The 23,724-nt window shown below is 36.5% G+C and overlaps 1 protein-coding gene across 2 annotated transcripts in view; it reads right to left on the bottom strand.

Moving 5' to 3' along the window:
* The window catches only part of NCAPG (non-SMC condensin I complex subunit G), a 43,270-nt gene extending 21,684 nt beyond the window's left edge, over positions 1–21,586 (bottom strand). The window contains exons 1-11 of one of the 2 annotated variants that reach the window (XM_004474216.3): positions 21,011–21,586; positions 19,750–19,950; positions 19,013–19,241; positions 15,589–15,734; positions 15,211–15,295; positions 14,226–14,418; positions 13,450–13,599; positions 4,338–4,478; positions 3,264–3,387; positions 804–890; positions 318–497 (exon numbers count right to left, since the gene is read on the bottom strand). In XM_004474216.3, the coding sequence (XP_004474273.1) occupies positions 318–497; positions 804–890; positions 3,264–3,387; positions 4,338–4,478; positions 13,450–13,599; positions 14,226–14,418; positions 15,211–15,295; positions 15,589–15,734; positions 19,013–19,241; positions 19,750–19,950; positions 21,011–21,121 (1,647 nt within the window). In that variant the 5' untranslated portion in view covers positions 21,122–21,586. The remainder of the gene's footprint in view (positions 1–317; positions 498–803; positions 891–3,263; positions 3,388–4,337; positions 4,479–13,449; positions 13,600–14,225; positions 14,419–15,210; positions 15,296–15,588; positions 15,735–19,012; positions 19,242–19,749; positions 19,951–21,010) is intronic. The other variant, XM_004474217.5, reaches the window with a different exon arrangement.
* Positions 21,587–23,724: the final 2,138 nt, after the last annotated feature.

Here is a 23,724-nt window from a genome sequence, read left to right on the forward strand (position 1 = left end):
CTATCTACATATTCTACAGAAGGAAACCAATAGAAGATAAGTTTCTCTGACAAGGAAGAAAACCTTCAGATTTTAGGGATTAGCATGTGAAGGTAGCAAATAAAGTCCTACTTAGAATAATTAGAGTTAATTAAAGCCTTTCAAAGTCCAAAGTAGAAAAGAACACAAGGAAAAATACTTTTTTTTCATTCTGATTTATGATGCTGTTCTAAAACCCGGCCAAGTAAATATATTTTGGCAGCTTTCTGGGTTAAGAAAACAAGATTTAGTTAAGATGATTAATAGCACCTGTTTAGTATTTCAAGCATTACCTATACCTTCTCTATGTGGACTTCTTTAATTTCAAGTTGTTCTGTCTCTTTCATTAGGCTTATTCTGGCATCTTCTAATGCTTTTATATCTTCTTTTAGTTCTGATGCCCGATTAAAATCCTGTAAGGTAATGCAATTTTCCAAAGCTTCTTTTGCCTCAAAAAGTTTAACTTTTATTTCAGCCATCTAAGAAAGATATAAATTGTTTAAACGCCAAATATTATGAAAATCTGTAGCACTCTAAAGAGTATTATTTAATAGCTCAATAATCCAGAATTTAAACAGTGGTGACATATAGGGATAAAGTTATAAAATCTTCCTGAAACAGATAGGCTGACATAATCTGAACATTTTAGATACTCTAATAGTTTAATATTTAATCAACAATTTGACTTTTCTGAGTACAATTTCTAAAATGTATAGCAAAAGGAAATAATTAACTTAGAAAACTATACTATACTCAGACATTTATTTAATTTAGAAGTGACTTACCTTGAGTTCTTTCTTTCTTGCTTCAGCTGGATCATCAACACCAACAGTAACAATTGGTGCCCGAATCTCTGAGATAATTTCTGTAACCTGATATCAGTAATGGAAGTTATAATTCAGAGAACATGCTTTAATACATTTTCTATATCAGCAAATTATATAAAACAGCTATATAAAACGCCAAGAAATATCACAAATTATTGGCAAAAAGAGCAAAGTATCCAGGTGAAAATAGTATATATTTAGTTTGTAAAACACCTCAGACAGCTGCTTGAGGAAAACAAAACAATAAACCTAAATGAAAACTCTAAAATAAAAAGGAAGGTAAATTGGCACATAGATGTTGAAAATAACCCCTCATATACAGTATTCGAAAAACAGAATGAATTATGGTACCTAAAAGTAGATACTTGCAGCGGTTTGATATTATTGATGAATTCCAAAAAGAACTATTGGATTATGTTTGTAAACTGGTCTTTTCCTCTGGGCATATGAGATAATATTGGATGCAGAGATTTACTTGATTACTTAATCAAGTAAACCTCTTGTGTCAGGAGGGCGTTGAGTACCCGCCCCTTGGTGAGTACAGATTTGCAGATAAAAGCCATAGAAAAGGACAGAGTTGAGGTTTTTGATGTCAGAGTGTTGATGTTGGAGTCTGATGCTGAAGCCTTAAGCTGGAACCCTGGGAAGTAAGCTCACAGAGGAAACAGAAGCCAGCCCCTAGAAAGAAAGGAACTCTGAGCCCAGGAAAAAGAAGTCTGAGGAAGGGAGGAACCCAGGAAGCCTGAATCCTCCCAGACATCAGGAATCATCTTGCTCCAACATGTGGAAATAGACTTTGGAAAGAGAAGTAACTTACACTTTATGGCCTGGTATCTATAAGCTCCTACCCCAAATAAATACCCTTTATAAAAACCAACCAATTCCTGGTATTTTGCATCAGCAATCCTTTGGCTGACTAATACAATACTATAAACTAAAATTCTCTGTTTACAATCCCCAATCCCTCTTTTGTTCAGCTACATGAAGAAAAATGGGAGACTCTTTTCTTCTTCCTTTGGCCAACGAATACATAATGAGAACATATGGAAGAATTTTCCAATCAGGGCCACTGGAACATTACAATTGGCCTATTAAGGAAAAGGCTGCATCATAACTGGATATACTTAGCAGAGGCTGGATAACCACTTAATGGGAATGTTATAAAAAAGTAATTTATGTATAACTTCCTATGTATTAGGAAGCTTTGGGAAAGATATGATTTTTATGAAAAGCAATAATAGAGGTCTTTTTTGGCTGCCCCAGGGAAAACAATATTTCTAAAAGAAGTATTATAATAGGTAACAATTTCTGTATTAACTAAGTATTTTATGAGCATTATCTCACTGGACAATGAAAGGTAGGTTTTGTTGTACAGACAAGTAAAAAAGCTAAATAACTTGCCCAAGGACACAAAGCCAAAAAGTGTCAGAGAGGATTTTAACCCAGCTGTGTATAACTTGAGCCAGCTCTCAAACACTGTAGTGATGAATGACTCGTAGGCAAAACCTCATATCATATGTTAGCTCAATATGAAGCTCCATTTCAAATTGATTCAACACAATAACAGTTATACTAAGAAGAGGAAAAAGATATATGAATTTGATTTTTTTCTTTCTTTCTGAGTTTCCGGGGACTGGGGATTGAACCCAGCACCTCGTATGTGGGAAGCTGGCACTCAACCCCTGAGCCACACCACCTTTCCTGAGTGGCTTTTTTGTTTTGCTGGTTGTTTTTGTTTTTTCAGGAGGCACCAGGAACAGAATCCAGGACCTCCCATGTGGGAGTTGGGAGCTCAAATGCTTGAGCCACATCCACTTCCCTGAAAGCTACTTTTAAGATTTTGTTTTAAGAAGTATATAAACTTGGAGAGACAAAACTAAAACAAGACATAATTAAAGACAAATAAAGAAAAAGTTCTGGGAAGTGGATTTGGCTCAACGGATAGAGCATCCGCCTACCATATGGGCAGTCCAGGGTTCAAACCCATGTGATGACCCATGTGATGAGCTGGCCCATGCATAGTGCTGATGTGCGCAAGGAGTGCCATGCCACGCAGGGGCATCCCCCGCATAGGGGAGCCCCACGCACAAGTAGTGCGCCCCATAAGGAGAGCCACCCAGCGCGAAAAAAGTGCAGCCTGCCCAAGAGTGGTGCCACACACATGGAGAGCTGACACAGCAAGATGACGCAACAAAAAGAGACATCGATTCATGGTGCCACTGACAAGAATACAAGCAGACACAGTGAATGGACACAGAGAGCAGACAACTGGGGGTGAGGGGAGGTGGGGAGGGGAGAGAAATAAATCTTAAAAAAAAAAAAGAAAGAAAGAAAAAGTTCCAAACAGATTATAAAATAAGCCACAATGTCATTAACAAAAACCTCTTGCCTTTTTTAACAATGAGAAAAATTACTTACAATTTGTGTTCTCCTATTATCATCAATAACAATATGGAGCAGTCTCTCAACAAGAAAAGAAATGAGGGAAACAGGTGTTGTGGGTAGAGTAAGAGTCTCCTGCAAGATAGCCAGCAGTCGTTTCCTGTATTCAAAAAGAGTCATTTTAACCTAATATCATTATGACATTTTATTTCTAATATTTCACTCACTGTGCAGACTTAATTATATCTATCTCAGTCCTTTCAATTATTTTATAGATATACATATAAAGGGAAGCGGACTTGGCCCAGTAGTTAGGGCATCCGTCTACCACATGCGAGGTCCGCAGTTCAAACCCTGGGCCTGCTTGACCCGTGTGGAGCTGGCCCATGCGCAGTGCTGATGCGCGCAAGGAGTGCCCTGCCACACAGGGGTGTCCCCTACGTAGGGGAGCCCCACGTGCAAGGAGTGCGCCCGGTAAGGAGAGCCGCCCAGTGCGAAAGAAAAGTGCAGCCTGCCCAGGAATGGTGCCGCACACATGGAGAGCTGACACAAGATGACGCAACAAAAAAGAAACACAGATTCCCATGCCGCTAACAACAACAGAAGCGGACAAAAGAAGAACACGCAGCAAATAGACACAGAGAACAGACAACTGGGGCGGGGGTGGGGGGGAGAGAAGGGGAGAGAAATAAATAAAATCTTTAAAAATAAATAAATATACATATAAAAATCATTATGTAAAGACTTTACGTCAAAATTTCATGCTCTGCAAAAATATAATTTCTATAAACAACTCTATGATCTTTAGTAAACCAATACAGTGAAATGATAAAATATGGGAAGTGAAAAAAAATTTCTCTTATATAGTATTACTAGCCATCTCTAGAATAATGCAGATTTTTAATCCAAACAAAACCCTGCAATTTTATTGATTTTGAAAAAAACAGAATAACAAGCTGATATGCATATTAAAAAATAAAGGGAAAAGAAAACTTCATATAGCACTTTAGGTAGCTAGCTTAAATGTATTTAATCATATTTTCACAGGACTATATTTTAATACAGAAAGTCAGAAAAGCAAATTAAAACAAGCGATACATTTAGACATACCTTCCTCCTTCTTCATTGGTATCCAAAGATTTGATGATTAGAATCAATTGTTGACCTATGAACTCTTTTGTCATCAAATTTCCAATATAGGAAAAATCACCTCTCTGTTCATCATTAACAACTGGAATGTTCTGAATATAACTAAAACAAGCAGAATTAATAAAATAAAGAATACATTAAAAAAAATTTGATTCCCACCATTTGGTCAGAAAAGATTATTCATCTTCCTATCAGTCCAAATATGGATGTTGATACCACATTATATAACATGGTCTAGGGCAGTGCCTCTCTCCATATCTTTCCTAGTTGTCCTAAGCATTACCACTGCTGTGGGAACTGGGGTTGGCAGTTTATACCCAAACCCAGCAGGTCTACCACAATCTCTTCCTAGAGTTAATGAACAGCATAAAAGAACTCAAGGAAAAATGCTGTTTCCCATCAACTTTGGGAGGATGCAGCCTCCGAAGGCACCTGGACCTACTCCTGTCATCCAGTATGCTATTAGTGGGACCATATATCTTCAAAGTTCTAATTCAATGTATTTCTTCCAGAATTGATGCCTTGTTAACCATAAGGGAACTTCATCCAGTTCCACCCATAGTGCCAGATTCATCTTCCCTCAACTGTGATAAAGTAGCAAAGGGTTTTATACCTCATCAAGTAGGGGCCTAATGCCCCTAACCAGCAGAAATTACAGAAGAATGACCATCGTCCTTCAGCACCCCCTTAAGAAAAAGGGTGTAAACCCTCTGAGGGGAGAGTTGAGGGAGGCTGGTTTAGGGAATGGGGAGACAAATCTAAAATCTGGCAGAAAAATATGGCTATGAAATATGTGGCCATGGAACTGGCCTGGAACCCACCTGAGGGAAAGACCCCCCCACCAAAAGGCTGCTTGAAGAACCTCACGAAAATCCTCCATTTGGAACAAGATTTCTTCTGGGATCAAAGAAAAGCTCCAGATATTCTCAAGGGGCCTTGTTACTGGGCACCCACCTCACCCAACCCCACCCCCACCCCCACAGGGGAATTGACAGATGAGGTAGCCAATCAAAATATGAAACAGCTGGGACCCCTCCTCTGAACATTAACAAAGGGACAAGTAATTATTGATTTAAAAACAAGCATAGGGGGAAACGGACTTGGCCCAGTGGTTAGGGCATCCATCTACCACATAGGAGGTCCGCGGTTCAAACCCCAGGCCTCCTTGACCCGTGTGGAGCTGGCCCACGAGCAGTGCTGATGCAGGCAAGGAGTGCCATGCCACGCGGGGGACACCCCCGCATAGAGGAGCCCCACGCGCAAGGAGTGCGCCCGTAAGGAGAGCCGCCCAGCGGGAAAAAAAAGTGCAGCCTGCCCAGGAATGGCGCCGCCCACAATTCCCTTGCCGCTGACAACAACAGAAGCGGACAAAGAAACAAGACGCAGCAAACAGACACAGAGAATAGACAACCCGGGAAGGGGGGGAATTAAATAAATAAGTAAATCTTTTTTTTTTTTAATAAATAAAAAATAAAAACAAGCATACAGGCACAATTGTCCCTTTTTTTACCTAGACCAGCCCACAAATATACCTGGGAACCCGTAATCTGTTATTTTCTCCTTTTTTCTCATTACCTTAATAAAGTACTGGCCTAACTAAAAATATATGTTCTTAAATTCTTTTATGTAACATAGCCAAGAACCTAGAGGAATCCAGTTACAATACTTTCAAAAACTGAGGAAGAGATTAAAAACAGTCCCAGAAAAACAAAAGCTGAGTGACTATATCATCACCAGAACTGCACTACAAGTAATGCTAAAGGGAGTTCTTCAGACTAAAAGGAAAAGACACTAGACAGTAGATTGAAGTGGGGGGGGAGACCTCCCCACTAATAAAGGTAACCATATAGTTAATTATAAATTCCAGTACTACTGTGGTATCTAACTACACTTTTTACTTCTTATAGATTCTAAAATGCAAATGCATTAAAAAAATGATAAATCTATGACTTGGGATATACAACAGATAAAGATAAAATTTACAACAAGGGCAACAAAAAGGAAGGTTTTTTTTTTAATATACATCTGCTGATTATTTTATTTAATTTTTTCACTTTAAAGTTCAAAAACTCTGAACTTATAGTTTTCAACCTGAATCAAAGAATTGTTGTAATTTAAAATAGCATCAATAAAGCAAATATTCTTATGAGTATTAATGGATGATACTGAAACAGGATAAAGTATAAACATCATATTTTGTTCTTAATTTGAAGTTACCAGTGAAATCAATTACAAATATTTATTTGGAAAGATGCTGCCATTTGCTATACATTCAGAAACTGATAATGACTATTCAAAATTAAATTTACGGAACATCTAGAAAATGGGTTTAATTGGAACCTGCAGGCAGATTTATCATATTCATTAGCAACGATTTTTTAAAGTCTTAGAAGTCCACTGTTTTCATATAAACTAGTTTTAAAACTATCTCCCTTTACTGTTTTCAATTGTCACAACATGGCAATAAACCAAACCATATAATTTCAAACAATCACTGATACAATTTAGACAACAACTCTCATATGTTAGTACTTTAATGTTGTGGTCATCAAATTATAGTAAGAAGACAATTATAAACAAGATGCAGTCACTCTATTTTCATTAACAGCACAACTGATTACAGTAAACCAAGTTTATATTCAATCAACAAGTATGGTTCTCCATAGGGAACATTTTGTTAGTATATGCTATTTAAGTTAAGTTGGTATCAAATCAAACATGATTGTTACAGATTTAAGGCAAATTTGAGGCACATGGTAACCACAAAGAAAATATCTGAAAAATATATCCAGAAGGAAAACAGACTCAAAATGATACACCTAAAAAACAAGTAAACATGAAAATAGGCATTAACAAAAAAAGTGAAGGACAAAAAGGTAGAACACTTACAAAGACTAAATGGCAAAATGGCAGAATAAAGATTTGCATTATAAGTAGTTACTTTAAACATAAATGGATTAAGCTTTCTGGTCAAAAGGAAGAGATAGAAAGAATGGATTAAAAAACAAAACATGATCCAACTACATGCCATATACAAAGAAAGACACAAGTAAGTTGAAACCAAAAGGATGAAGTAAAAAAACATGCAAATAGTAACCAAAAGAGAGCAGGGATACCTATTAATATCAGTCAAAGGAGACTGTAAGTCAAAAACTGTTACAAGGGACAAAAACAATCACTATATGCTGTTAAAGGGATCAATTCAACAACACATTTTAAATATACAAGGAACTAACTGCAGAGCCCCAAAATATAAAAGCAAATATTGACAGATTTGAAGGGAAAAAGATACATGGTTCTACATTAATAGAAGATGCCAATACTCCATCCTTAATATTGGAAAGAATATCTAAACAGATGATGAATAACATAATAGAAGACTTTATGATACTACAAATCAACGATACCTAACAGACATATATAGAATACTCCACCCAACAGCAGCAGAATATACATTTTACTATAGTGCACATGGGTCATTCATCAAGAACATATGGACCATATGTTTAGGTCACAAAACAAGTCTCAATAAATTTTAAAATATTGAAATCATATAAAATATCTTCTCTGAATGTAACGAAATAAAGTTAGAAATCAATAATGGAGGGAGAACTGGAAAATTCACAAATGTGGACATTAAACAATACACTCTTAAATAACCAATGAGTCAAAGAAGACGTAACAAGGGAAATTAGAAAATATTTTGAGGCAAATGATAAAAACATACCAAAACCTATGGGATATAGCAAAGGCACTGTTCATAGGAAAATTTAGAATTTTAAATGCTTACATTAGAAAAAAAGAAATCGCAAATCAGAGACAATCTCACAACTGGAGAAATCCAGAAAAAGAAGAGCAAACTAAACCCAAAGCAAGCACAAAGAAGGAAATAAAGATTAGACAGTGATTTATGAAATAAAGGATTAAAAAATAGGAAATCAATGAAATCAAAAGTTGGTTCTTTCAAAATATCAATAAAATCAAGAAACCTTTACTTAGACTGGCAAAAAAAGAGAAGATGCAAATAAATAAAGACAGAAATGAAAGGAGGGAAACACTACTACCAATCACACAGAAAAAAGAAAAGGTTTAAAGAATATAATGAACAACTGTATGTAAAAATTAAATAACCCATGTGAATTTAGGACAAATACCTAAAAAACTGCCAAAACTGACTCAGGAAGAAACAGAAGATCTCAAAAGACCAGTAATTAGTAAAGAGATTGAATCAGTTATTAAGAACCTCCAAACAAAGATAAGCCAAGAACCATATGGCTTTGGCGATAAATTTTTACCAAACACTCCAAGAAGAAGTAATACCAATCTTGCTCAAATGCTTCCAAAGAACTGAAGATGAATGAATTCCTAACTCATTCTATGAGGCCAGCATCACCTTCATACCAGGATCAGATAAAGATAACAGAAGGAAAGAAAAAATTATATACCAATATCCTTGAGTATAGTTGCAAAAATGTCAACAAAACACTAGCAAACCAAATCAAACAGCACATTAAAAGGATTCTGCACCATGATCAAGTGGGATACGTCCCAGGTGTGAAAGAGTGCTTCAACATAAGAAAATCAGTAAATATAATATACCATATTAATTGAGCAAAGGAAAAAACACATAATCATCTCAGTTGATGCAAAAAAAGAAAGCATTTGACAAAATCCAGCACACTATCTTGATTAAAAAAAAAAAAACCCTAGAAAACAAGGAATAAAAGGAAACTTCCTTTGAATGCTAAAGGGCATCTATGAGAAACCCACAGCTAACATTATACTCAATGGTGAAAGACTAAAGGCTTTTTCTCTAAGATCGAGACTAAGACAAGGACTCCCACAGTCAATATTATTATTCAACTATCAAAAAATTTAAAAAAAACAAAAACAATATATGACTGTGTAACACAGTGACCTCTAAAGTAAAACTACAGATTATAGAGTTAATAGTATAATTATAAAAATATTATTTCATCAACTGTAACAAAGCTACCACACTAACACAACACGTTAATAAATGAGAAAACTGGGGGTGAGTGGGTGGAAGATGGTATATAGGAACTCTATTTTCTGCATGATTTTTCTGTAAACTTCAACTTCTCCAAAAAAAAATTAAAATTAAAAATTTGCATACAAATATCTTCAAAATACATAATCTTTTGCCCCTTCAATTCAACTTCAGCACCACAAAATCATTAACATACATAAAAATGTACAAGTTCTAGTCAGACCAAATAGGCAAGAAAAAAAAATAAAGGGCATCCAAATTGGAAAGTGAAACTTTCTCTATTTGTAGATGACATGATCCTTTACACAGAAAATCCTGAAAAATCCATAACAAAGCTCCTAGAGCTAATCAATGAATTCAGCAAAGTGGCAGGATATAAGAGAAACACCCAAAAATCAGTAGTGTTTTATACACTAGGAGTAGTGAAGAATCAGAAAAAGAAAGAAAAAAATTCCATTTACAATAGCAACTAAAATAATCAAATATCTAGCAAATAAATCTAACCAAGGATGTAAAAGACTTGTGCACAGAAAACTACAAAGTGTTGCTATAAGAAATCAAAGGCCTAAATAAATGGAAGGACATTCAGTGTTCATAGGTTGGAAGATTAAATATTGTTAAGATGTCAGTTCTACCCAAAACAATTTACAGATTCAATGCAATCCCAATCAAAATTCCAAAAGTCATTTTTTGCAGAAATGGAAAAGCCAATCATCAAATTAATATGGAAGGGTAAGAGGTCCTGACTAATCAAAGGCAGATTGAAAAAGAACAAATTTGGAGGGCCCACACTTACTGATCTTAAAACTTATTATAGGGAAGCAGTGGTGGCTCAAGCAATTGATCTCCCATTTACCATATGGAGGATCCGAGTTCGATCCACAGGAACTCCCAGTTTAAAAAAAAAAAGAAAAAGAAAAAGAAAACAGATGCCCCAGTCCTGCACGAAGAGGCACAGGCCCCCGCACGGCAAAGCGATGCACCAAAAAGATGATGATCCTTCTATGTCCTCCCATGGCACACTGGGTGGACTGTGGGAGAGTGTGGGCTATGATGTGAACCATTGATCATGAGGTGCAGCGGTGCTCAGAGATGTATTCACCAAATGCAATGAATGTCTCATGATGACTGAGGAGGTGGTTGTTATGGGGGGAGGAGTAGGGGGAGAGGGTGGGGAGTATATGGGAACCTCATTTTTTTTAATGTAACATTAAAAAAATAAAGACAAAAAAAAAAAGATCATGATCCAACCAGATAGAAAAAAAAAAAAAAAAACTAATCACAAAGCTGCAGTAATCAATACAGCATGATACTGGCACAAGGACAGTTATATAGGCCAATGGAATCAATTTGAGCGATCAGAAAGCAACCCTCACGTTTATGGCCCGTTTATGGCCAACTGATTTTGACAAGAGGACAAAGATCACTCAAATGGTTTGAAAGAAAAGTGTTTTCAACAAATGGTGCTGCAAAAACTGGATCGTGATTTGCAAAAGAATGAAGGTGGAACCCTGCCTCATACCATATACAAAAATTAAAAAGTTTCAAAGACCTAAATATACAAGCCAGTACTATAAAGCTCCTAGAAGAAAACATAGGGAAGCATCTTCAGGGTCTTGTGTTAAGCAAGTTTCTTAGACTTTATACCCAAACCACAAGCAGCGAAAGTAAAAAGTTGATAAATGGGAACTCATTAAAATTGAAAATTTTGCTCAAAGGACATTATCATTAAAAAAGTCCTACAAATGGGAGAAAATATTTGGAAACCACATATCCGATAAAGATTTAATATCTAGAATACATAAATCCTTCAACTCAATAGCAAACAAGACAAACAACCCAAATACAAAATGGACAACAGACATTTCTCCAAAGACATACAAATGGCCAAAAAACACATGAAAAGATGCTAAACATTATTAGGCCTTAGGGAAATGCAAATCAAAACCACAAGATACAATTTCACGCTCACTAGAATGGCAACTATTTTTAAAAAAAGGAAAATTACAAATGTTGGAGAGGGTACAAAGAAATAGCATTCGTTGCTGGTGGGCATGTAAAGTAGTGCAGTCACTGTAGAAGACAGTTTAATGGTTCCTCAGGAAATTAAGTATAGAATTACCACATGACCCGACAATCCAACTTCTAAGTATATACCCAAAAGAAGTGAAAGCAGGGACTTGAACAGATATTTGCACACCAATTTTCACAATGGCATTATCCAAAAATTGCCAAAAGATGGAAGCAACCCAATGTCCACTGATGAATGGATAAATAAAATGTGGTATATTCACACAGGGAATATTACTCAGCCCTAAAGAGGAATAAAGTTTTCATACATGCGACAACTTAGATGAACCTTGAAGATATCATGCTTAGTGAAATAAGACAGACACAGAAGGACAAATATTTTATGATCTCACTGATATGACATAACTAGAATAAGTAAACTCATAGACTCAGAATCTAGAATACAGGTTAGCAGGGAATTGGGACAGGGAATAGGGAATTAAGGTTTAATTGTACAGAGTTTCTATCTGGGATGATGGGAAGGTTTTGGTGATGGATGGTGGTGATGATATCAAAACACTGTGAAAAAGTAACAGCACTGAATTATATATTTGAATATGGTTATAAGGAAAAATTTTAGGTTGCACATGTTACAACAAGGAAAATTAAAAAAAAAAAAACATGGAATTGCTCAACACAGTGAACCTTAAGGTAAACTATGAACTATAATTAAAAGCACAATTTAAAAAACGTGCTTTCATCAATAGTAACAAATGTATCACACCAATGCAACCTGATAAAAACAGAAGGGATATGGGAACCCTGTATTATATGCATAATTTTTTTATAAGTCCACAACTTCTTTTAACAAAAAAAAAGTTAATAAGGAAATAATTTTTTGAAAGGACAAGAAAGTTTAACACATCATTATTTTTTATCAGTGAAAACTGAAACACTCTAAATGTCCATCAATAGAGGAATAAATTAAATATTACTATCATACTATGAAATGTTATGCAGTTGTTAATGTGATAGGTTTGTTCCAACATATAATGATCTCAGATATCAATAGGTAAAAAAAAAATAAAGCAGGAAAAAAACATACATATTTTGAAAAGAAATCCATTTATGCATATGCGAGATATGTGTAACACAAATGCAGAGAAAAAATATTTAGTCAATTCTATGGATACTGGTGAGATTGGAGGTATAGGAGATAAAAGAGGAATTGCACATTTTTATTTTTTATTTCTAAATTTGAATATATTGAAAAGAATGCAGTCATGTTTTTTACAATTTTTAACAGTGAAATTAGGTTGAAATTAATGAAAAATAATTTATATATATGAGATATATTTTGAAACAAAAATATTTTAAGCAAAAACCAGATAACAGTTTTTACTTAATAAAACTTGCTATAAAAGTTCACCATGCAATGATATAAAAAAGGAGTCAGAAAACAATAGCTCATGTGCCAAATCCACTATTACTATACAGCTCTATATAAGAAAAAATTTTGTATTTTTTAAATAGAAAAAATACATATACAAGTAAAAATTACATGAAATTCAAATTTTAATGTCCATAAAAGTTAATAAAAGTTTCACCAAAAACATCTACATATATTACTAATATTTACATATGTTCTTTGGCTGATTTTGTACACAATGGCAGTTGAGTGTCATTTGAGTGTCATGACAGAAATGGTCTGGACAACAAAGTCTAAAATACCTGGCATTTAGCAGAAAAAGTTTGCAGATCAATTTCAAAAAGTAACACATCCTCATCAACTTTATGGAGAAATGTTCATAGCCACATCTTAAGAGTTTTGAATAAATGACCCTAAACATATTGACATTGCTCTTTTGATATACTAAACAGCATGGAAGAGTATTCAGAAAGTCCCAATGTGCATACCTATTTATCCTTGCATGTCCACAAAAAATTGGTTTGTAACTTGTTTCCAATCAATCATGACTTTGAGGAAGGGAACTGGAAGGTTGACATATGCAACGATACAAGCACAGTCCAAAACAAAGGAAGAAATTTTACCTCAGTAAATACTCTGCATATACTACAGGCTCTGGCAAAATCTTCTCTAAAAATTCTTCACCTTCTTCTCCTTTCAATTTCAAATACTCACAAAGGACACGCCAATACAAAGCAATTTCAGGAGTTAATGTTTCCACTGGAATCAATTTCCTTCATTTAGAGAGAGAGAATGAGAGAGAGCACAGTCTTAATATCCTGTTAAAAATTTGAAGTGTGTCCCAGTAGCCCCAGGGCAGGGCTAGGCTGGGGACTACCCCCTTCCCCAGCTATTTTATGTCTGTAATTAAATATTGTTAAAATAAAGTCATTATTGTAAATGAAAAAAAAATTTGAAGTGCATATAAAAATGGGAATAAGTAGATCTAATTTATAACCAAATCCTTTATAATTTCAAGATCATTAACTTATCTACACAAAAAGTAATGAAGAAACTTAGATCAAGAAAAAAAAGAAATATTTCAATGAGTAAACATAACAGAGACACATGGTTTTTAATTTTCCCATGACAGGCTAGTGCAAAACTTTAAGTAACAAAATGGAAAAAATTAAAATAAAAACTGTATCTAAAATAGATAAATCTACAATTAAGTAATAAGTTCTTATGGGAGGAAAAACCAAACAGGAAAAGAAGATATTCAACAGAGTAAAGAAAACAAAAGAGGTGTAAATAAAAGGTATGGAAGTAATCTTAAGTTATGGAGGGAAAAAAAATAACTTTATGCAGAAAGTTCATCAATTTCAATATATATTTCAAATAATGAATCCATTACACGTACCTGCCATCATTATTTTTACACATTCCTACAAGTTCATTAAGAGGTATCATTGAAAATAAGGCATTAAGAACAGAGATTGCCACTTCAGAAGAATTTTCCACATCCAGTCGATGAAGCAACTCTAAGATATCTCCTTCAGTGAAACGTAACCAGCCTTGGAGAAGATGCTTTTTCATTGCTTGTTTCACAGCATCTGTTAAGTCATTTGAAACATAAGTGAACAGTCTCCTTCTAGCTTCCATTTCCTGTATTTTGTCTGTTTTAATTAACTTTTATGAGATCAATGTAAAAAAGCTGATATTTACAATACAAATGTGAGATTACAGGCAGAACAAAATATAATAAAGAAAAAAAAAGTCTTTATTGACAATGATAATGCAAAGTTGCTAAGGTGCTTACTTTCATATAAAAAAAAAATGAGGGAAACAGATGTGGCTCAACCAATTGGGCTCCCGTCCAGGGTTTGATGCCCAGGGCCTCCTGGGGAGGGCAAGCTGGCCCACACAGAGTGCTGGCCCCACGCAGGAATGTCACCCCATGCAGGAGTGCCACCCTGCGTGGGAATGCCACCCAGCATAGGAAAGCCACCCGGCGCAGGAGTGCCAGCCGATGCAGAGAGACACAGAGGAGAGAAAATAAGAAGACATAGCAGAACATGGAGTTGAGGTGGCGCAAGAGAGTAATCGCCTCTCCCACTACAGAAGGTCTCAGGATCGGGTCCCAGAGCTGCCTAAAGAGAATACAAGCAGACAGAAGAACACACAGCAAATGGACACAGAGAGCAGACAACGGGGGTAATGGTAGGGGGGAAAGAAATAAAATGAATCTTAGAAAAGGTAAGGCTCACAATCAAATGGCCTAGCAAAACAAAATCACTGCATTCCTTTTCCCCCTGAGTCATTGGGATTCGAGTGTCAATTCCTAAATTTTGTAATTCTGACCTCAAAATCTACTAACATTTTATATATAAAGACATATATCTTACCTGATCTGTCATTAAGACCTTGTTGAAGGAGCATTACTCTCTGAGCAATGGACATAGCTCTCATATGTACCTTTTCAGCTAAAACCTTAAAGAAGTAACAATAATTTTTTAAAAGATGGTCATTAAACCCGACACAATATAAAGATTTCATAACTAATATCCCTTTCATTTGAGAAAATTACCCAGAATCTCAAAAAAAAAAAAAATTAGTATATGTAATCACATTTAATGCAATAAGAGTCTACCTAAATTACCTATACTCTCCATAAAAATTTGAACTGGAGAAATCCTTGTTATATGCCAAATATTTTTCAAAGGTTACTTTAATACGTCTTATCTATAAAGAATACAACTATGTAAGATGGTGAACTTATTTACCTGATAAGCCAACTTTCTGACAGCCTCTTTCACATCCTTGGTACGCCCTACAATTTTCGGCAAAGTCTTTGCTGATGGTGCAATACATGATAACACTGCCCTCCTAACTTCTGGATTTGAATCATTTTCGATCAAAGTTGCATATGCTAAAAGTAGAGCAATATGTTTTTAGTAAACTTAAGAAATATTAACTATAATTACAAAAGAGCTCATATTTTGATGTTTAAAAGATTTTTTAAATGATAAAGATACCATTTTTTACCCTCACACATTTAATTTTAGGTGAAGACTTGTTCCCCAAAACTTCTCTTCTAAGAGGAGTATGAGAAGTTAGTCAACAGACTGGGCACAAAGGCTAAAACTGAAAGAAAGCCATAAAGGCCTTGGAAATTCCATTATTAAGATTACATCTTTACCTATTCTTCAAGATTTAGGAAAAAGAGACAGGCAGTTTATTTTGATGAGATTTTATAGGGCATATTATTTTTATTTTTAATGTGTAAGAAAAAGAAATAACTTCCTGGTTTTACTCCTTGAAACAAAATCCAGTTTCTACGTTTAAATATTTCTATTTTACCTCTACTTCACACATTTTTCCAAGCTTTATGGTCAAGTACATGTTGACTATTAAACATGGATGTCTAGCACAGGATTATTTTGTATATAATTTAACACCAAAAATATTAATTATACCAGTTACCAAGATTGGTTTTAAAGCTGAGGTTACAGGGATAGACACATTGAACAATGAAAGGGAAGGGCACCCTAATATACCTAAGCATATATAGAAAAGTAAAATATGACTATCTTTATGCTCCCAGAGGAAATACATTTCTTAAATAAAAGTACAAATCATAAAGGGACTGATAAATTTTTTAAATGGGGGAGAACGCAAATGCAGTCCCCCCCTTATCACAAATTATGTAGTCGAGTTTCTCACGTTTGGGGAAATTGCAGGAGTCAGCACATTCAGAGTGAAATGGATAAGCCTCGTGGTATCTCCCCTGCCAAGTATGGGATTGAAAATTTTGACATAGAGAATTTGTGTTCAACAAGATATTCCAAAGAGAGTGAGAGAATAAGATACTTCAAGTAAGAAGATATCTGAATTTCAAAAAAACCAAAGGATTTCTTTTCAGAATATATAAAGGACACCAATAAATCAATAAGACAACCCAACAGAAAAATGGCCAAAACACTTTAAGAGGCATTATAGAGAAGAAATATAATTGGCCACTAAATACATGAAAAGATGTATAGTAAGGACATAACCATGCACACCACTAGATTGACAAGAGTCTGACAATACAAAATACTGGATATGATATGATCAATGAAAACTTATACACTGCTAATGAGACTATTAATTGGTAAAGTCTCTTTATAGAATACTCCTATATTACCTAATAAAGCTGAACCAATACATATCCCAGGAAGTCTACCCCAGGTATACACCCTAAAAAAACCCTTTTCTTCTTCCTTGTGTAACCATGATCCATGTTGTTAAGTGTAGCAGTATTTCTTTTACATTGCTATGTAGTTTTCCATCTCTATCTCTATCTACCTAAGTATCTCTCTAATCTATGTCTATATCAATACATTTATCTAGTTTACAGTTGATGGGCAGTATTTCTGATTTGGGGCTGTTATGGACATTCTTGAACCTTGTTTCTAAAGAACATATGTACTCATTTTCTTTAGGGTTAGCTTATGTTTATCTTTAGTTAATGTTATCAAACTTCTTTACAGTTGGACCAGTTTACAAATTTACATTCCTACCCACAATGCAGGAGATTCCAGTTGCTCTATATCCTCACCAATACTTGGTATTGTCAGTCCTTTTAATTTTATAGGAGGCTGGTGTTATCTCACAGTAATTTATTTCCCACAGTAATTTTAATTTGTTTTTCCCTGATCACTAATAATTTTGAGCACCCTTTCATAAACTTATTGGCCTCTTTAACTTCCTCTTTTGTGAAATGAGTGTTTTTATCTTTGCCCATTAAAAAATCAGATCATCTTTATTGCTTTGTAGAACCTTTTATTTCCTGCATTAAAAATTACACTTAAAACTGCATTTTTAGGAACTGATATAACTCAAGTGGTTGAGTGTCTATTTCCCATGTATGAGGGCCCAGGTTCGATCCCTAGTACCTCCTTTAAAAAAAAAAAAAATTGTATTTTTGGATCTATTAGAGTGAAACAGGTCTAGAGTATGCATTTCAGTTTAGCTACCTGGTTTGTCTATACGGAGTTGACAGAATATATGTTGAAACTATAGCAACTTCTTCTAGGACAGCCTACATTGCTGGTTTCCTTATGATATGGTTCAGTATTTCAAACTATCTCTATTTAGTTGAGAATTCTTATTTATTCTGGTTATTTGATGCCTTCCATTATATTTAATAAAGGTTAATGAATGGAATAAGTATGATCTTGCAAATTTTTCCCCATTTTTTTTTCATATTTACCCTTACCCACCCACTCCCACCTGTAACCTCTAATCTGCTTTCTATCTCTGTGAATTTGCTATTTCTAGTCATCTCTTATAAATGTATAATTTCTGTCTTATATGTCTTATTTCACTGAGCATAAACCTTTTCAAGTTTCTTCCATGTTGCAGCAGGTCTCATAACTTTATTTTTTCTTACGACCAAGTAATATTCCACTGTGTATATGTACCACATTTTGTTTATATAATCATCTGTTGATGGACACTTGGATTGTTTCCAGCTTTTGGCTACCATGAATAATGTTGCTATAAACACTGGTGTAAAAATGTTTGCAACCCTGTATTCACTCTTAGAAAAACTCTTAAGCATGTATTCTAGAAACTGTGTACAAGAAGGTTCCTAGCAGTAACACTGTTTTTAAGAGCAAAGTAACAGGAAACAAAAAGGTCCATCAACACTGTCTTTTGTTATTTTGCTCTTAAAAACATTGTTACTAATATTAAATGCATACAATAGAACACTATAATACAGTAAAAAATAAATGTACCAACATGGATGAACATTAGAATCAGAAATAACTTTGAGAGAAAAGTCACAGGAAAATACTTAGAGAATAATAAAATATCTAGGAAATAATATAGTAGGCAAAACTTAACATTATTTAGGGATATACACAGGTGGTAAAATTAGAAAGAAAAGCAAGAGAATAAATAACCCAAAATTTAGAATAGTAGTTACTCTAAGGGAGAATGAGAGAGGGACACTGGGAAGGCTTCAAAAGTACTATTTATATCCTTTTTTTAAAAGCTGAGCAGCAGTTATCTGGATATTTGGTTTTTTATTTGAACTATATATATATATATATAAAACTTATATCTTCCAATATATAGGTCATACTAGAAAAATTCAAATACTGAGATATTAACAAAATCAACAAAACTGAAAAAAAAGATTTAGGAAGCTGCACATACCATTAACCACTGGGCAATCATCATCTTTGGGATCCTGAAGTCGTGAAAGAGCCAGAACTGCCTGTATCCTCACATTTGGAATTTTATCTTTCAATCTAACAAGCATGGCTTCATTAATTTTATCAAATAAATCATCATCAATCTGGGCATTTTCTGGCATACTCCCCAAGAGCTTGTTAATAAGCTGGCACACTCTGAATCTGACTGCATTGCTGTTTGCTTCATGAGACTGAAATAGAAATAAATCAAGATTTATTCACAGGCAACTACCATTCCTAAATAATCACATACCACCTGAATTTCCCTATGTTCAGAATTCAAGTTACAATGGTAATTTATTTCCTGCAAAGAAATAACAATGCTACCTTGATCTATATGCATACTAAATATACTTTTTATGTAGCCTCAAAATAAACAGCCTGAAATAAGTATTTGCTAAATTATAAAAGCTTATTTCTCTTTGTAGGGACTATTTCCTTCCAAAATAGAGAACTCATTTAAAAGAAATGCATACAAAAACTGGTTTAGAGAGGCCATTAAAAATTTAATGCTGCAGTTATTTAAAATGTCCACTTTTTTCCATTAATGTTTGAATATATCCTACAAAAAAATACTTTTTCATAGGCATTTTCCCAAACACTAGATGTTTCATTCTCTAAAAGATATAAACCCCCATATCCTTTTTATATCGCAAAATTTTCCACAATACTTCCCTAAAATGTTAGTTTTTATAATACCTTTAAGAGGAAAGTAAACAAATAATTTAAAATGCCACCATCTTCCTCTTCATCATCTTCCATCTCTGATTGATGAAATGAAGTAACAAACTTTGCTGCAAATTCTATTACCCTCTCCACAGCTGGTTCACGTTTATAGACCACCATAGCATATTTAAGGTAATGAATGAATTCCTCATGAAAAACTGTTTTATTATCCATCTGAAAGACAAAAGAAACCCTTCAAAAACTGCACAGATAAAATCCTTTATTCCAACATTACCATAAGACTGCTGAAAACACTAACCATAATTCAAACTAAAACCTTTATTTGGTAAACTCAATTTCAACAAACGGGAAATAAATTTGCACAAATTTTTGTCCAGGCTATAATTTACTCTCCCAGGGAGCAAACATGAATTTTGACAGTTAAAAGATTATTTTTATTTTTTCAATATTTTTGAATTTTTCTGTATGCCTTTGGTATCAGTTTAATAAAATCAGGCTCCTTAATGAACAAGCCAAAATCAACACTAGCTTTTATATTTATTACATTTAGGCCTTCCTATCACACAGCAATTACTTTTTGACATAACTTTTTCATAATTTCTTATATCCTCAAGCCGTGTTATGCTTCCCCCGGGCTCCCCTCAAAAGAAAACAAAACAATACTGGCTTGAATAAGAAGTGCCTAGTTACAATGAGTAATTTAGTATTTGGTGAAAAGACCTAATTTAACCGTGGGGGCAGAGATGGATTAATTTGGAGGACTGCGGTTTTTCTGCTGCGGGCGGTGACAGGAGGTACAACCCCCTCTGAGCGACTGTAGTCAGGATCTCCTCTGCCGCCCAAACAATTGGCGCCTGGCCGCCCGGGTGCTTTTAAACTTTCTGTCCTTATCCACGGTCCGAGCCGTGGACAGCAGCAGCTCCAGGGGAGAGGGTACGTACAAAAAAGCGAAGGCGGGACTCTGGGTGAGCCGTTTCCGGCCTTCAGGGTCCTTCTGCCCTGGGCTCACGCCTGCCCTCTCCGCACCTCAGGTCCCTCCTAAGCGGGTCGGAAAGGTTAAAGCAGGTCCCCGAGCTCTCAGGCACGGAGAGGGGACTCAATAAGTGCTTTGGGGTCGCGGGGCGCCGACGGGTGGCGACGGCCCCAGTCCGGAGGGTCAAAGGAGGCCCCCGAGAGAGGCTGGGCCGGGAAGGACGGGGGCTGGCGGCTGAAGGGCCGGGGAGAGCGAAGGGCGACGAGGGAGAGCCGGGAACCGAGGGCCGGCCACCCTTACCGTGCCGTAGGTGCGGCTCAGCGCCACCACCAGCTTCGCCTGGTTCTGGTGCGGCTGCTGGGCCAGCTGGAAGGCCTCCTTAAGCGGCAGAAGCCTCTTCCCGGCTCCCATGGCGCTGGGAGTGGGCCGGAACCCGCCCTCCCTCTGCTACCGCGGACCCACTGGACCGCCGACCCGAAGTCGAGCGCTCCTCGGTCTCAGTGAGCCAGCCGCCGAGGGCCCGGGAGTGTCCGGGGCGCGGCGACCGCCAGAGAGTTCAAATAACTCCCGCGAAGCCGAGGAAATATCGCGAGTCTGCAGCCAGAGCGACAGGGGGCGGGAGCTGGAAGAGAGGGAGCCGCACTCGTCCCCCGCGCTCGCATTTTGGCGCATGCGCGCAGCCTCTGCCGAGCCGTTTTCTGGGTGGGAAGTGGCCTAAGGACTCGGCGGCGTTGGCTCGGCCGGAAGCAGGGTGGGCAGGGAGGGCTAGCCAAGTGGTCCTGCGACTGGCAGGGAAAGTTGGCAGCCCTAGGCCTGCTCGGGTCGTGCGGCCCGGCTTGAGGTGAGCAGGAAGAAAGGAGCCTCCTTGCGTGGGACGGGGGTGGGGGTCTGCCTTGGGATGCAAGCCCTCCCCCTGCGCAGGGGTCGGTCCCGGCAGAAGGGGTACGTTGGGGGCTACGGCGAGGAGGGAAAGGCAGGGCCTCCTGGCTGGGCAGTCGGCCGGCGTCGACGGAGGGGAGCGCCCCGAGAGCTGCCGACGGAGACGGGCCGGGGTCTTTGTAAGGCCTTAGGTCCTCGTTGGAGGAGGGCAGTCTGGAGGGTCTGCTTGGGAACCGGGCCGCCTTTGGAACCGCTGCGGGGAGAGTTACTGTTCAATCACAGCTGATTCTAGACGTAGCTACTTTCGAGGCCTACTTTACGAAGTAAACGTAAGGTCACTTAAGTGAACAAAGGAAGGCACTGAGCGTGGAGGGTCTTTACAATAGTGGTTGAGGTAAAGGAATTTGAAATGCCTTAGAACAGGAACTACGTCTTGAGACCTTTAAAAAAAAATAGAATGTGTCAGGTAGACGAAAGCGAACATGTCTGCACCTACTGCCAACTAAAGAACTAGAACATGACGAAGCGCCCTGTAACTTTCTTTTAGTGGATTACCTTCCCTCCCCAAAAGTAAGGGTTTTTCTGAATTTATTGTGACTCTTTGCCTTGCGATTTTTTATGTGTTAACGACATGGGTAAATCCCTGAGTAATAATTTTGCGTTGTTTTGCATGTCTTAATATTACATGAGTAATCATATACGTGTTTTAAATTAGAACTGTTTCTGAGGTTCTCAGCACTTTACCTCATTTAATCATTACAAACAACCTCCGAAATTTCTACTTCCTTTTAAGATGAGGAAACTGGAGGCACAAACTGATTTATTCATCCAGTCTATGCCTTCATGTCCCTAATTCCTGAAATATTGTAGGTGTTCAAATGTTTAATGTGGTAGCGTTTGAGTTCATATTTTGAATTATCAGGATGTCTACTTTCTGAAAATGCAAGAAAGGTAATGCAGAGTAAGCAGCTAAAGCAAAATCATAAAGGTCCAAGAATGCATAGAATATACTGATAACATTTGTAATCTCACTGTAGCTAAAATGTAGAATGCTGAAAAGCTGTAGTGAAAGAGAAACCTAGAAAGAGCATTTTTTTAACCCAGTATATCCAAAATATTATCCATTCAACATGTCATCAATATAAAATTTTAATGATAATGTGCTTTCTTTTTTCATGCTGAATCTCTAAGATTGGATACTATTTTACACTTAAATCATTTCCCATTAGCTGCATTTCAGTAAGCACATGTAGCTAGTGGTGACAATATTGGACAGCTAGAACAATTCCAACTTTGAGAACCTCTGCATTTATTATTTGTTCTTAATATAAAGTCAGCCGGTAATCTAAAAATGAGAGTAAACTGATATTCTGGGGCTATTTTTCTTATGTTGTGGCCTTTAATAATTCCTCAGTTCTTTTTATGCTCTGGATACCTTCTATCTTTGATTTATTGTTTGCTTTAAAGTTTCTGACAATATTATTTTCTTTAAATGTATATTTTATTTGGATAGCTCACTAAATATAAGACTTTTAAATAGTTTTTTTTAAAGATACGTAGATTACATAAATGTTACATGAAAAATACAGGGATTTCCCATATGCCCCAGTCCCAACTCGTTCATTTTCCCACATTAACTACATCCTTCAGTAGTGTGGTACATTTGTTAGAATTGGTAAACACATTTTGGAGCATTGCCACTAAGCACAGATTATAGTTTACATTGTATTTACACTCCCACACAATTTTTTAAGTTATGGCAAGATATATAATGGCTTGTATCTGTCATTGCAGTGTCATTCAGGACAATTCCCAAGTCCCGAAAATATCCCCATATTACACCTGATTTTCCCTCTCCCTCCTCTCAGAACTTCCGGTGGCCACGGCGTCCATATCAATGATAAAAGCTCTTCCATTGATAGAATCACAGTAAGTCTATACTAGAATACCAGAAAGTCTACTCTAGTCCATCGTTCATTCCCCAATCCTGAGGATTCTGGGATGGTGATGTCCACTCTGCCTGTAATTGAAAAGGGGCTTAGATCCCTGGGGCAGATGGATGGGACTATCTTGCTTGCAGTTACAGACACTCTCTCTTCCTTGGGGTGGTCGCTGTCCATCATCATCTCCTTGTT

This window comes from Dasypus novemcinctus, chromosome 1, assembly GCF_030445035.2.
Source record: "Dasypus novemcinctus isolate mDasNov1 chromosome 1, mDasNov1.1.hap2, whole genome shotgun sequence".
NCBI classification, from domain to species: domain Eukaryota; kingdom Metazoa; phylum Chordata; class Mammalia; order Cingulata; family Dasypodidae; genus Dasypus; species Dasypus novemcinctus.